The 13,972-nt window shown below is 41.4% G+C and overlaps 1 protein-coding gene across 1 annotated transcript in view; it reads left to right on the top strand.

The window, feature by feature from the left end:
• Positions 1–13,972, top strand: part of TSPAN2 (tetraspanin 2) — a 136,078-nt gene that overhangs the window by 116,830 nt on the left and 5,276 nt on the right. The window contains exons 4-7 of the mRNA XM_018570901.1: positions 611–685; positions 4,815–4,907; positions 6,220–6,300; positions 7,557–7,640. Of these exons, the coding sequence (XP_018426403.1) occupies positions 611–685; positions 4,815–4,907; positions 6,220–6,300; positions 7,557–7,640 (333 nt within the window). The remainder of the gene's footprint in view (positions 1–610; positions 686–4,814; positions 4,908–6,219; positions 6,301–7,556; positions 7,641–13,972) is intronic.

The following is a 13,972-nucleotide window of genomic DNA, read 5'->3' as shown; positions in this document are numbered from 1 at the left end:
GTGCGCTGTGTGCAGCTTCTGAGAAGATACGCTATTAGCGTAGCGGGAGCGATGCAAAATGTGCAGCCACCTTCCCCGCTATGCTTATAGCGTATCTTCTCAGAAGCTGCACACAGCGCGCCGGTTTAAATAGTTGCCGATACGCTCTGTATGCATATTCTGGCAGCGTGAGAGACGGGAGTCTGCGTTGTTGGTCGTTCCAGGGATCAGGTCAGTATTAAAAGGTTATTAAACCCTCCGGCCTTTTTGCATATATATATAAGGCTAGCGAGCAGTAGATATATGCAAAAAGTTTTTTGGTTTTTTTTAAACAAAACTGGGGGGGCGGGGCAAAAAAAAAACTTGCACCAGGGACCTTTGTTCCTTAGGTCCGCCACTGCTGTGCATGTTGCAAAGTAGCCTCTGCTCCAAGCTCACTCCCGTGATAGACTACAATCTCATGTTTAGTTTACTAATTTGTATTGCAATTGTAGTCCATCATGAGAGTTAGCTGGCCAAGGTAACCATATAGAGTTTTTATTATTGGATCATGAGTGATAGAAAATTGTTAACCTATACTAATTAACATGTACAAATGGACATTGACATTTGTAACTTTTGTCTCTTTCAGTTTTTTGCCTGTCTGCTTGTCATTTTTGCTGCAGAAATCACAGCAGGAGTATTTGCATTTTTGGGCAAACAAAAGGTAATTACAGCATTTACTCTTATAATATACACATAATATACACTATTTTGCCAAAAGTATTGGGACACCCCTCCAAATCATTGAGTTCAGGTGTTCCAATCACCTCTGTGGCCACAGATGTATAAAATCAAGCACCTAGGCATGCAGACTGCTTCTACAAACATTTGTGAAAGAATGGGTTGCTCTCAGGACAGAGCAGACAGAGTGGGGTCAGCGCATGCTGAAACGCACAGTGCGCAGAAGCCGCCAACTGACCTCCAAACTTCAAACAACAGTGTATAGAGAGCTTCATGGAATGGGTTCCCATGGCCAAGCAGCTGCATCCAAGCCTTATGTCACCAACTGCAATGCAAAGCTTCGAATGCAGTGGTGTAAAGCACGCCGCCACTGGGCTCTAGAGAAGTGGAGACGTGTTCTCTGGAGTGACAAATCATGCTTCTCTGTCTGGCAATCCGACGGACGTGTCTGGGTTTGGCGGTTGCCAGGAGAACGGTACTTGCCTGACTGCATTGTGTCAAGTGTAAAGTTTGGTGGAGGTGGGATTATGGTGTGGGGTTGTTTTTCAGGGGTTTGGCTTGGCCCTTTAGTTCCAGTGAAGGAAACTCTTAAGGCATCAGCATACCAAGACATTTTGGACAATTTTATGCTCCCAACTTTGCAGGAACAGTTTGGGGATGTCCCCTTCCTGTTCCAACATGACTGTGCACCAGTGCACAAAGGTCCAGAAAGACATGGATGAGCGAGTTTGGGGTGGAGGAACTTGACTGGCCTGCACAGAGTCCTGACCTCAACCCAAAAGAACACCTTTGGGATGAGTTAGAGCGGAGACTGCGAGCCAGGCCTTCTTATCCAACATCAGTACCTGACTTCACAAATGTGCTTCTGGAAGAATGGTCAAACATTCCCATAGACACACTCCTAAACCTTGTGGACAGCCTTGCCAGAAGAGCTGCTATAGCTGCAAAGAGTGGGCTAACTCAATATTGAACCCTACGAACTAAGACTGGGATGCCATTAAAGTTCATGTGCGTGTAAAGGCAGGTGTCCCAATACTTTTGGCAGTATAGTGTAGTTTGATCTGTAGCAACAGGAAGTCTTTAGCCATCAGGTTAATTCCTGCCTAGAAGAGAATTGGACACTGGCAAACAAAAAACCATAAGTCAGCCCAGGATAACCCCTCCTTCTACCAGCATGCCCGAGAGATTTACTAGTGTTCTAAGAGGATGATTGTCAACTCTGCTGTGTTAAAGACTCACCTGTTTTTTGCTATGTTAGTTGTCTTACATTTTGCATGATATATTTTGGGGATGCAGACTTTATTTCTTATATTTGCTGTTTAATATAAAGGGGTGGTCAGTTGGTCTCCTAGATCATGTTTAGCACCCCAGGGCTCTAGAAGTCCTTCATTTTCCTTTTTGGAGGTTCCTCATGATGTCTGGCTGAGAAGAAGTCCCGGGGACACTGCAGGGGACTTTGTTGTTGGAGGAGTCACGTCTCTCAATTATGTTCCAGCCTGCTAGCCATGTACGTCCCAGATATGTGTCATAGGCTCCAGGTTCAACAACAAACTATACAGAGGGGAACCTCACCACTCCATCCAATATTGGTCTCCATCACGCGGGTGTGTGCAGGTGCCGGCTAAGAGTGTGCACGTTCTGCAACAACACTATATCAAGAAAGAAGCCACGCACCACTATTCACCGATCATATACTCAGGCCCGGCGCTACCGCAAGGCAAGTCAGACGGCCGCCTGAGTGCTGCAGGGTGAGGGCGGAAAAAACAGGGCATTTTGACAAGTACTTGTACTTGTCAAAATGCCACGATGCTTGCTCTATATTTTGTTTTGTTTTTCTTAACTTACCTTCTGTGCGGAGAGCAGCGGCGAGTAAGCGTCCAACATTTATATTGTAAAGCGCTGTGCAAACTCTTGGCGCTATATAAATCCTGTATAATAATGTCGAGGCTTACTACCCATTGGCCAGCCACCTCTGAAACGTTTCTTCACACTGGACAGGTTTGTCTCCAGATACAGGAATACTTTAGGGGAAGCAATGGATGTCCTGGTGGTTGAGTGGGATAAGTACAGGCTGATTTTGTAACACTGGCTCTGTGAACACTGCCATCCTCCCTCAAGGTCATTGGCTTCAACAGTATAGCTGTTCAAGCCCAGGTTTTGACGAACAGGGGCATCTCTAAGTCTTAGATTCCTATGATGTTTAAGGCTAGGAAGTCTACTTCCTGCATTGTCTGTCATTGAACTTGGAAGGCATACTTAATTTTGTATGGGTTTCAGGTCTTCCACCCTAGGAGTTTGTGTGGAATGAATTCTCTCCTTGAGAATTCTTGATTAGGACCTTAGTACAGGGGGTCTCCCTTGTAGCTCCCCCTTGTCTCCTTCCCAGTGACTCCGTGGAACCTGAATGTGGTTCTCTCTGTGCTTCAGAAACTCTCATTTTGGAAGCACATAAGGTGGCCTTATCCTGCAAAGAAAGTTTTTGGTTTTGCACAGACAGGGTGCTGTTGAGGCCCATAACTTCCTTCGTGTCTAACGTAGTTTCTTCCTTTCACCTCAACCAGGACGTTGTTTTACCATTCCTATCTGCATCTCCAGTGTACCAAGAAGAAATTTCCCTCCATGAATGTATGGATGTGGCTTGGGCTATGTGAGTCCATCTCTAAATCATGTCTTCTTTCAGAAAGACTGATTTTCTTTTTTGCCATTCCGAATAGACCCTAAATAGATACCCTAGCTTTCTCATTCCACCATCTCAAGGTGGCTCAAACAGGCCTTTACGTTTATAGGTATCAGGATCAGGTTCCACCCTTTCCTGTAAAGGCGCACTTTACCAGATTTGTGAACGCCTCTTGGGCATTCTGGAAATCAAACAACTGTTTCCCAGATTTGCAAGGCTATCTTCTGGCCTTCTGTTCACATATTTATGTATTCTAGGTTCCACCAGGTGGACGTTTTGCCCTCATTTGATGCCATCTTTAGGCGTTCTGTCCTTTAGGTGTTTCCTTGAAATGAAGGATAGTAGCCTGTTCTCTTTTCTTTTTTTGGGCCTCTTAGCATGTGTTTGCTGTGCTGCCCATTCCCCTAAAAGCAGTTGGAATGCCTTTGGACATTCTGAAGGTCCCACAAAGGATGAGGAAAAAAAAGGATTTTTGAACTCTTCATAAAATCCTTTCCTTGGAGTCTTCTTGGTAATGCTTTGTTACAAAACGGAGGAATGCTGGTAGTAGGAGGGGTTTAAGACTGGCCTAAAGTTTTTTTGTTTGCTAGTGTATAAGACTCCTGTAAATGACAGTATAACCCAAAAGGTTTAAGACTCCCTGGATCCCTCAATGGACTTCAAGAAAAGGATTTCATGGTGAGTACAAAAATTCTATTATTTCTGTGTACTTGATTCTTAACTGGACATCATACGCCTTAATGTAAAACTAAAAACCACTAGGTGCTTAGCCATGCAAACTTTCTGTAAATGTGTTGCAGCTAAAATTATACTGACAGTTCAGCACATGTTTAGCTCAGTGGTTGTCCTGCTTTTGGCAGGCACTCCTACTCTCTACGCTTATGTATTTTTAGTAAGGGTTTCCCCAGATCCCAGCTGTGCACGGATTGTGGCTGTCTACCACTGAAACAAATGATAGCACTGTTGATGTGCATACTTGAACTCACAGGAAATTATTAAGGCAATATTTACTTTTTCTGATGTTGCTGATTGCTGGAAAAGTGTGACGGGAATAGACTAGAGGCTAGAGAATCAACAATTTACCACATTTGGCTACAGTGAACAGCAGTGCAGACAATATACAGAAAAACCTGGACACAGCATTCAAAACCTGGACAGTCCGGGTGAATTCCGGACAGGTGGCAACCCTAACCAACATGCATAACGTGTTGCAGTACAGCACACTGCAATGCGCCCATTAGCTTATATTATCTGTTAGTTTTCAAAATTGGTGGTTTAACCAATTTAAAATAGTCATATATTAGCAATAGAAGCAAAACACTAATTTCTAGAAATATAGCTGAAACAGCCCAAATATTCAGAGAACCAATGAAAATATTTTTTTTCTTAAGACTTTTCCCTTCTTATCTGTGAAGCGTTTGTGTTCTCTTAACAGACTATTATCGATGCTCAGCTTTTATACACTAAGGCCTATGAAGACTATATGAAAAAAGGAGGAAATAAAACTCTGCAAGATTTTCATACTTTTGTAAGTAATAAACTGCTGTTTCTGATAGAGGTGAGAAAGTTAAGAGTAAAAATTTTAAAGATTATTATTATTATATTTATGTAGCACCAACAGTTTGTGCAGCACTATAGGACACAAAAGGAGACCATACAGTTACAATAACATTCAATGCAAGAGGATAAGGAGGGCACTCGTGAGAGCTTAGAATCTTAATGATTGTAGGATAAACATACTCTTCAAAAAAACTAGAGTAGATTATTGTGTACTCAGAATTCATATACTATATTTTACACAACATACTTCTGGTGGGTAAATTTCTGGGTAAATGTATTCTCTCTGTTCAGACATTTTATTCATCTTCTACCCCCCCTAGTAAATTCAACCCAACTATCTATTTATGCAAGTATGTTTCTGGGAGGGTTTTATATTTTTAAACTTAAACTGTCATAAATCTGGCCAATCTAAACTGAGCATATGATGGAAAAAATCATAAAGCAGGGGTGGACAAATTAATATGGAATTAAGGGTCCAATCTGCACAATCCAAGAGCCAGCAGGGATTTTTTTGGTAGCCAGCTCTATTGACAACAGCTCAAAAGTTAGACATCGGCTCTAATTTTTAAGGAGCGTTGGCTACCTGGCTCCTGGGATTTGTTCAGTCCTGGAATTCAGTAGTTTCAGAATTGAAGGAGATGGAGTTTATACGCATTTCTCAACTTTTCCCATAAAGGTTGGCCCCACCACCTCTTTCCTACTGAGGCTTCCTCATTAATTCTCCAGTGTGATGGGCATTCTCACTGACCAGTTGGGAGGTTCTAAAGGTAAGAGAATATGTGGTTACAGGAAACCCAATAGGTTTGGAAGGTTTGTCCCATTTTTTGTTTATCTTTTTTGAGAGAATAGAGAGATGAATGGATACAAGCCAGCACTACATGAGCCAAGATGAATGAAGCGGCTAAATAATTGATAGTTGCAGTCATTTAAGAAACATTTTTAACTTGATAACCATGAAATAAAATGTGGATGATTTTGGTAGCAATCAGCCATATTGGGTGAAATAAGTACTCATTTCTACAGTAGGTGAAACCAATCAGAATTATGCTGAAGTCACACCAGGGTAAGATGAATTCTGGTTAGTTGCTGTGGGTTGTTGAAATTAACATATTTTATCATTTATAATTTTTTTGTTTAATAAGGCTGAATGCATCTCTCTCTGTAGCCAGGTCTGCAGAAAGTGGAAACTTTTTATACCACCTGGTTCACAGCTTGGAAAGCAACTTTTTCCAACAAATTTTCTTTGTTCATTTATTTGTATTGTTTATTTTTTTTTGTAGGTAAAATGCTGTGGAAATGAAGACCCCCAAAGTGCACAGCATGTGAGCAGCTTGTGCTTGGAGCAGCATAAAGAACACAAGGTAAAAATTTTTCTTTACTTCAAGTCATTAAGTCTGCAGGTTGTATGTGGTGCTGTGGAAAGTAACTATGCTAAAAGGAGAGTTACACAGTCAGTGCAATACATTGTTTACATTGCCTAGTTATAACGTACCTGGTCTGGGAGACTGGATGGGTGGGGAGGCTTCCCTTGCACCTCTTGTCTTGTGGCCTTTGATGATGGTAACAGAGGCTAGGCAGACACAGAGTGGCACAAGTGCCAGTGGTTATGGAACCGTGCAATCAGATGGGTAATCCAGAAATCGAAGTCAAGGCAAGCCGAGGTCAAAAGCCAGGAGGTCAGATGCAGTACCGAGGGTTAAGGCAGAAGAAGAATCCAATAAACAGTCCGAGGTCAAAAAGGCAGGCGGCAATCAAGGAAGTTGGTTGAGGCAGGAACAGGTCAAAATCCAGGCAGACGGTATTCAAGACAAGGCAGGAAACAGGATACAAATAAACAAACAAAAGCTGAGAAGACAATCCAGCAACTAAGTGACATGCAGGTCCGGTTTATAAAGGGAAGTGGGCCAATCAAGTACATCACTTCCTGTGCGTCTTTGGCGCGTTTTTCTTGTGAGTCGCGCCGTATGCGTGTCACTTCCGGTGCGCCATACGGCGCGACTTGCTGTGCGCATGCGCCTGTTTATCCTTCTAGCGGAACTTGGCGCATGCGCGGAACGGGCATGTTGCTTACACTAGTGCTGTTAGTTTTTGGAAACAGTCTTTGAAAAAATGCCTGTATCTTGCGACACATACTAAACCTTAACTCAGCTGGTAAAATCATCCTTGTGGTGGGTGGAACAGATGTGTCAAACATCTGCTCTACCCATCACGCACTGTGGTGGGAGAAGCAAGCATTTACACATCCTGAAGTAGACAATACCAACAGGAGCCGGAGAGAAGCAAAGTGGTGGTGTTTGGAGACATGGGCATCTAGAAAGGTAAGTATACATGCTCTTCTGTTACAGGCCAGGCTTCTTTTACAAGTGTGAGCCGATATGTTGCGGTTAGGTTAAAAGGTTAGGTTCTAATCAACAGTTAGTCACCACAGGGTCACTTGTAAAAGAATTTAACCAATTTAGTTGTGCTAGGATACAATGTTAAGTCACCAGCTGCAACAATGTATACAGGTGCGATACATTTGTGGGAAGTCATTTAAACTTTGTATTATCTTATATTGCTAACAAAGAAACAGTTTTGTATCTCTATCTCTAATACGTTTTATTTGTGACACTTGTAGAACTGTTTGGAAGAGATTGAAAAGGTGCTAAATCAAAGTTTCCAGATAGTTGGAATTCTTGCTGTTGCCACAGCTGGAATAACTGTAAGTACCTAATATACAACATATATGATCTGTTACAGAAGGACAAATTAACTGCAACATACATGTATTCACCACTAGCTGGAGGAAACGAGGTATATCATTTTATAAAGTAGTCACAATGGAAAGAACCAAAGTAGCATAAACTAGGGTTGAACAGACCAAACTAAGGCACTGTCGTCCACTTCACAGTTCTCTGTATTAAATAGCATTATTGGGGGTTTGGTCCCCACAATTGTCTTTCGTTGAATCCTCTCCCCCTTTTTTCAGCTTTGGAGGTGTCAATTAGAAGTTACTAATAGGCAGCCACCTGGCTTCTCCTCCTGAGGCGAGAAACAAAGTAAATGTAGCCCACATTAGAGAGATGAGGAAACTGACAGATTCTCAGCTCTAATTGCAGGCAGAGTTTCATAATAATTTCTTGAGATGGTAGCTAAGAGGTCATCATCAGTGCAGACTACAACAGGGGAGTCGAAATTATCTAGGATTTGTTTTGTTTTTTAATTTTGGATTGGAAGATTTGGTGTATCCAAAATAATTATTATAGAGTTAAATCGGCTCACATTATTTAACATGTTGTGGGCTTAAGCCATATGGATTACACCCTAAGGCTACATTCACACTGTGGCAGGAATTACAAATCTCCATCTCATTTAGATGCAGCCACTGTCACCCAATCAAGTTAATGCCCGGGTGACATCGGCCGCATCTGCAAGCGGCAGGTTTGGAATAGATCACTATCCCTGCTGGTGCCATTCTACATTAATTGCTGTATAATTTTACACTTTTCATTTCACTATATTGCACACCACACTTTTTTTTTCCTTTTCTTTACTTCCACCGCTCCAAGCTTGCTCCTGTGATGGACTACAATCTCAATACAAACTAGTAGTCCATCACTGGAGCCATTTTTTAAAATGTATTTAATTTTTTTATCCGATTAACCGATTAATCGAACTTAATAATCGTCCAACTAATCGATTTGGAAAATAATCGTTAGCTGCAGCTCTACTGCACATACATTATATGTGTTCATTTTGTTCCTTAAATAATGATGCATTTGAAAAATGCACAAAACTGAACAAAAATTACAGTTTACAGTATTACTACAGTGGGTACAGTCAAATTTGCAGTACATTAGTTGTTTTAAAACTAAATATGCCCATACACTGTATGAGAACCGCGGGAAATCCCACAATCGTACGATAATCGTACAGTGTATGGAAGGCGTGCAACCGTTTCTACTGTGCGGTCGCATGTCTTCCGTCGAACAAGCAGGTTTGAAAACCCATACGATTCTCGGTGGGTTAGTGGCCTGCTTGTTCGACAACTGGCGAACTGCCCGTTTGCAGTGATCGGAAGCCCGCCCCTTACTGCGGTCATTCGATGATCGCATGTACGATCTGCCTGTCCAAGATGGGCAGATCATACGAGCTTTTAATAAGCTTACGACCATCGCAAGACAAAACTCTTGCGATGGTCGGAAGGTGTATGGGCACCTTAACACTGGTCAAACTAGAAAAAAATTGTTTTTTTTTTATATTTTTAAAATGTTTTGTATATATATTGCATAGAAAATAAAATAATTTTTGCAAGACAGTATTAACATAATAAAGCCTTGTTTGTAAAGAATATACTGTATATTTATACTTAATTTTTTTTTATCTCAAGTGATGTGAAGAGTTATCCAATAATGAATAGGCTAATAGTATAAATATAAAAATTGTTTTTGTCCATAAAGGCGTATACCGCTAAGGGAACTGAAAGCCGTTAAGTGTTTTCGGGTCTACAGTGGTGAAATCTTTGTGTTTGATTTCCCAACTCTGTACTCCTACAATTGTAAGGGGGTCCATGCCCCATGTTGGCAATGTATTCTATATTGTGAACTGAGCGACAGGCGTACAGGCAGGGCTCACAATCCTACTGTATCTTTTATTGTTGTATATGTTTTCCCGTGCAATTCTCCAAACATGTAATTGGTCATTTGCATTAATTTGTATTATCTGTACTGTATTACTCACTTTGTAATGATGGTACAATATAAAGCTTTAATAATGACAACATAATGTTAGCACCTGAAATAAAAGGTGGAGGAGCTCAAAAGTATGCCAGGGACATCTCAGGGAGTCCTAAGAAGTAGTCACTTGGTGGGCCAGGTCACCAACACTTTGCCTATAACTAAACTATAATTTTTGATGGATTTGATAAACTAATACATTCCTATTTTATCTCTCTCTACAATTAGTTAACTTTTTAAATTAAGTGTGGCTTAAAAAAACATATGAAATTGTCCTTCTCTTACTAAAAATATATATAAACTTTTTTCTTACTTTTATTTATTATTCATTACTACTGAAATACGTATATGTTTCCCATTTATAGTCAGCTGTTGTGTCTTTTTAGTGATGGAAACAAAATATAAATCATTTTTGTGATAGTTTGCCTGTGGGCAGAGTGTTGCTACAAGATATTTAATGTTACTATGTAACAGGTTTGACATGTGAGCTATGCAGATCGGTTGTGATTTTCAATAGGAGAACTATGAGATGAGTGATTTCCACTCACCTCATAGTTCTAGCCGACCTGTGACAATGACACTGTCACAGGTCGGCTCAGTAGATCGGGAGGTGAGCGAACACATACCGGGTTCGCTCACCTCTCGATCCTGTCACGGCTCTCTGCCGTGACAGGGGGGGGGCTGGATTCCCCTCTCCCCGCTCCGATCTGCCAGCGTTGACTGGCGGAACGGACGGGGGAGGGGGCGGGTACAGCTGGCTCTGCCTCTAGATAGGCAGAGTCAGCTGTCACTCATGCAGCTGGGCGGATCTCGACGTTGATGTTGGGATCCGCTCCGGCTGCGGCAACTCAGTATACCGCGAGCTGTAGCTCGCGGTAAACTGAGCTTAGGGTAACGGGAGGACGCTAGTTTGTGTCCTCCCGTTACCCTAAGGAGAACTATGGGGAAAAACACTGACCCCATAGTTCTCCTTTTAATGCTCCTTTTAATGCTGTAATATTTATCCACTTTAAAGCAAACTATCTTTTAAAATATTGATTGTAAGATATTCTAATAACCCTGCTTCAATAAAGTGCAACTCCAGGCAAAATCAAAATCCCAGGATCTCGGTTATACTCCCCACTTACTGTATATGTATCAACTTACCCATATGGCTATCTTTATGACTGCAAACATCCTCTGTGTTCAACAATCATCTAATGGGTGGCTAGGGAAAAATTGGCTAATACAGTTCTGCCTCATCATTAGTAGCCTCTCCTTCTCCAGATTGTGATTGGACAATAAAGGAGCAGTAGCACACCAGTGAGGTAATTCCTGTGCTTTCTTTTCTCCTGTAAGGATGTAATGTCAGATGGATACAACAGTTTAGACATGTGATGGAACACACTACAGCGGTGTATACTTGTTCGTGGCGTGTTTATAAGGTTAGTAAATCAACCCCAGTATTTGAGTATAGACCAACTTACAATTACAGTAATTATTGTTATTTTGGATGCATATAGTGCCAACATTTTGTGCAGTGCTTCACAATATTGGGAGACAGTACAATTACATTACAAAATGATCAGAAGGACCATGCTCGTGAGAGCTGACAATCTACAAAGGTGCAAGTGATACAGAAAGTAATAATAATTGTGAGAGATGAGTGGATGTACAGTTTTTAAGAGGAGGTGGAATAGGCTTCACTGAAGAGGTGAGTTTTCAGTGATTGCCTAAAGACAGACAGAGGACGGGATAGCTGGATAGGTTGTCGTAAGGAGTTCCAGGGGATGGAAGAGGTTCTGGAGAAGGCTAGCAAAGGAAGGGGGTAATGAGGAAGCTACAGAGCAGGAGGTCTTAGGAGGAGCAGAGAGCACAGTTTGGGTGATATTTTAAGATGAGGTTGGAGATGTAGTCAGAGGCAAAGATGTGGATGGCTTTGTATGGTGCTACTAGTATTTTAGTTGTGGTATTGGGAGCCAGTGGAGGGATTGGCAGAGAGGGGGTGGCGGCTCCTGAGCAGTTGGTGAGGTTGATGTGTCTGGCAGCAGCATTCATTATAGATTGAAGTGGAGATAGCCTGTGTAGATGTAGGTCAAGGAGAAGGGAGTTGCAAATAGTTGAGGCAAGAGATTATGAGAGAGTAAATTAGTAGCTTTGTGGTGCCATTTGTTAAGAAGGCACAACATGTTACGAAAATTAAGACGTCAAGATTTGGTCAGTGATTGGAGGTGGGGCCTGAAGGAGAGGTCAGAGTCCAGGATTGCACCTGGTGTAGGAAGTATTTGGAAAATGCTTTGTGGGGATAGAAGGATTGCAACTCGGCCTCCCTTTCCCCCACTGTGAGGCTAATCAGCAAACTAGGTCTACTTAAGACAAAATGAAAGTCCCCTGCACTTACCTCCCCTCCACTGGTGCAACATCTCTGTGCTCCTTCATCGCTGCTGACTAGGGATAAGTTCAAGTTCGACCAAATAAAAGCTGCAATGGCTGAAAACAGAAGCTTCATGGGCCCAGTCAGCTATTGGTCAGGGTTTTTCCTGCCCGGCAGCTGACCATAAGCAAAGGGCAGTATGCTTGTGCTAATGTAGCCATATAAGGCCAATGATGTCACTGCATCCTGCCCCTTTGCTTTCTTGCGGCTATGGGTGTGGAATTCCTTACTGCAGCTGATTGAATGGCAGTGGAAGGAGTTTCCTTTTGTGTTCAGAGGAGCTCAGGTTCAGGATCAGGTTTGGTTCAAACCTAAGCTCATCCCTACTTCTGACATCTGCACCAAGTCTTGTTCTGGCATGGCATAACTTCTGTGTGTGGTTATGGGAGTAAATTCATCCTGGCAACCAAGGAATGCAGAAAATGTTCATGTGCATCCTGGACTTCATTCCTGCTCTATCTGCATTGTGGTTTCCCCATATGGATGGGGATGTGGGCATCCTCCAGCTGTCTGGTCTCTTCCCATAACTCAAGAACACATGGTTAGGTTTCTAAATTGATGATACTCTGAATGTTGTACACTCCTGATTTTAGGAATGAAAAAGTTGAGGATGGCACAGTTAGAATAATTACCAAATACAATTACCAGTGGACAAACATAAGATTCATCTTGGACAAGCATCAGACGATTCTGCTCCCTGAATAAAACCATCTGAACTAGCAATTCAAAGCCTGCACTAAGGGCCAACCCTTTTTGAGATAGTTTGTGCTATAGTCATTTTCATGGCAGCAGTACACAAATCAAAGAACATTTTCCCTATGGAATCTGATTTATTTCACTTGTACATACTGAACTCTAAAACGATTAGCAATTGTAACAAGCATGACAATAGTTACAGATAGATTTTGCTCAGTGATTGTTAAATGTAAGCATTTAATAGCAAAATATGTCAAATTAAATGTTATTCTAGTTTAAATATAGTAACGTAATGCCACTAATTAAACAGGAAAATTAAGATGGGGTTAGAACAGGCATGTCAAGTTCAAATGAAAGAGTGGGTTAAAGTGAGTGGAATTATTATTCAAGGGGCCACTGTCTGAGGGCCACACCTACTTAATTTCAGACCAAGATTATAGATCTTTGATACATTATAATCATTTACAATAGTTTTGCATTTTATCCCACATGATGGGATAAAACATTTCCTGAAGTACTGCGCCTAAAAATGAGCTAAGGAAGTGCAGCATTTATCAAATGAGACCAACTGGGGTCTCATTCGGTTACATTTTTAAACCACTGAGGGATGCAGATTAATGAATGAGAGCCACATGTTTGACAATAAACACCAGGTTGATATGCCTGGGTTAAAAAAACTAAAGGTGGCCATACATCCATTTCTTTCATCCTGTCATCGCACCCTTGTTCGATTTCCGTTTGATTACCCCATCATGCACAAACCAATGTAATTTCGATTATCGTTCTTTAGCAATACTAACTGGCCGAATTTTGTTGATCGACAGAACGGATTTTCGTTTGCGCATGTGCAGTGTTAATGTTGCAATTTTTTCTATATGAAAATGCCGGTAATCAAATCGAATTTCTTAAGATTCGAAAAAAAGTTTTCCAGCCTGACCGTTTGAGGAAATTTGACCGGTTGTACAGTAATTCTGATCATTCACTTCCCATCAACTGGCTGATTATAGTACGAAAACCCGATCTCATTTGTTTTTCGAACAATAATCGCAAGGTCTAAGGGCACCTTAAGCCTGATACCAAAAAATCTGATCTCGTTTTTGAATTCATCATAAAAATGTCTGCTTAGAACACCCACCACAATCTATGTGAACCAATTGTTGTTCAGTAGTATTATATTGTACTTTACATTAATAAATATGAGGACATAAG

This window comes from Nanorana parkeri, unplaced genomic scaffold (assembly GCF_000935625.1).
Source record: "Nanorana parkeri isolate BGI_ZX_2015 unplaced genomic scaffold, ASM93562v1 scaffold1626, whole genome shotgun sequence".
Lineage (NCBI taxonomy): Eukaryota > Metazoa > Chordata > Amphibia > Anura > Dicroglossidae > Nanorana > Nanorana parkeri.
Note: the sequence above shows the minus strand (reverse complement) of the source record. Positions and strands in the feature narration are given on the sequence as shown.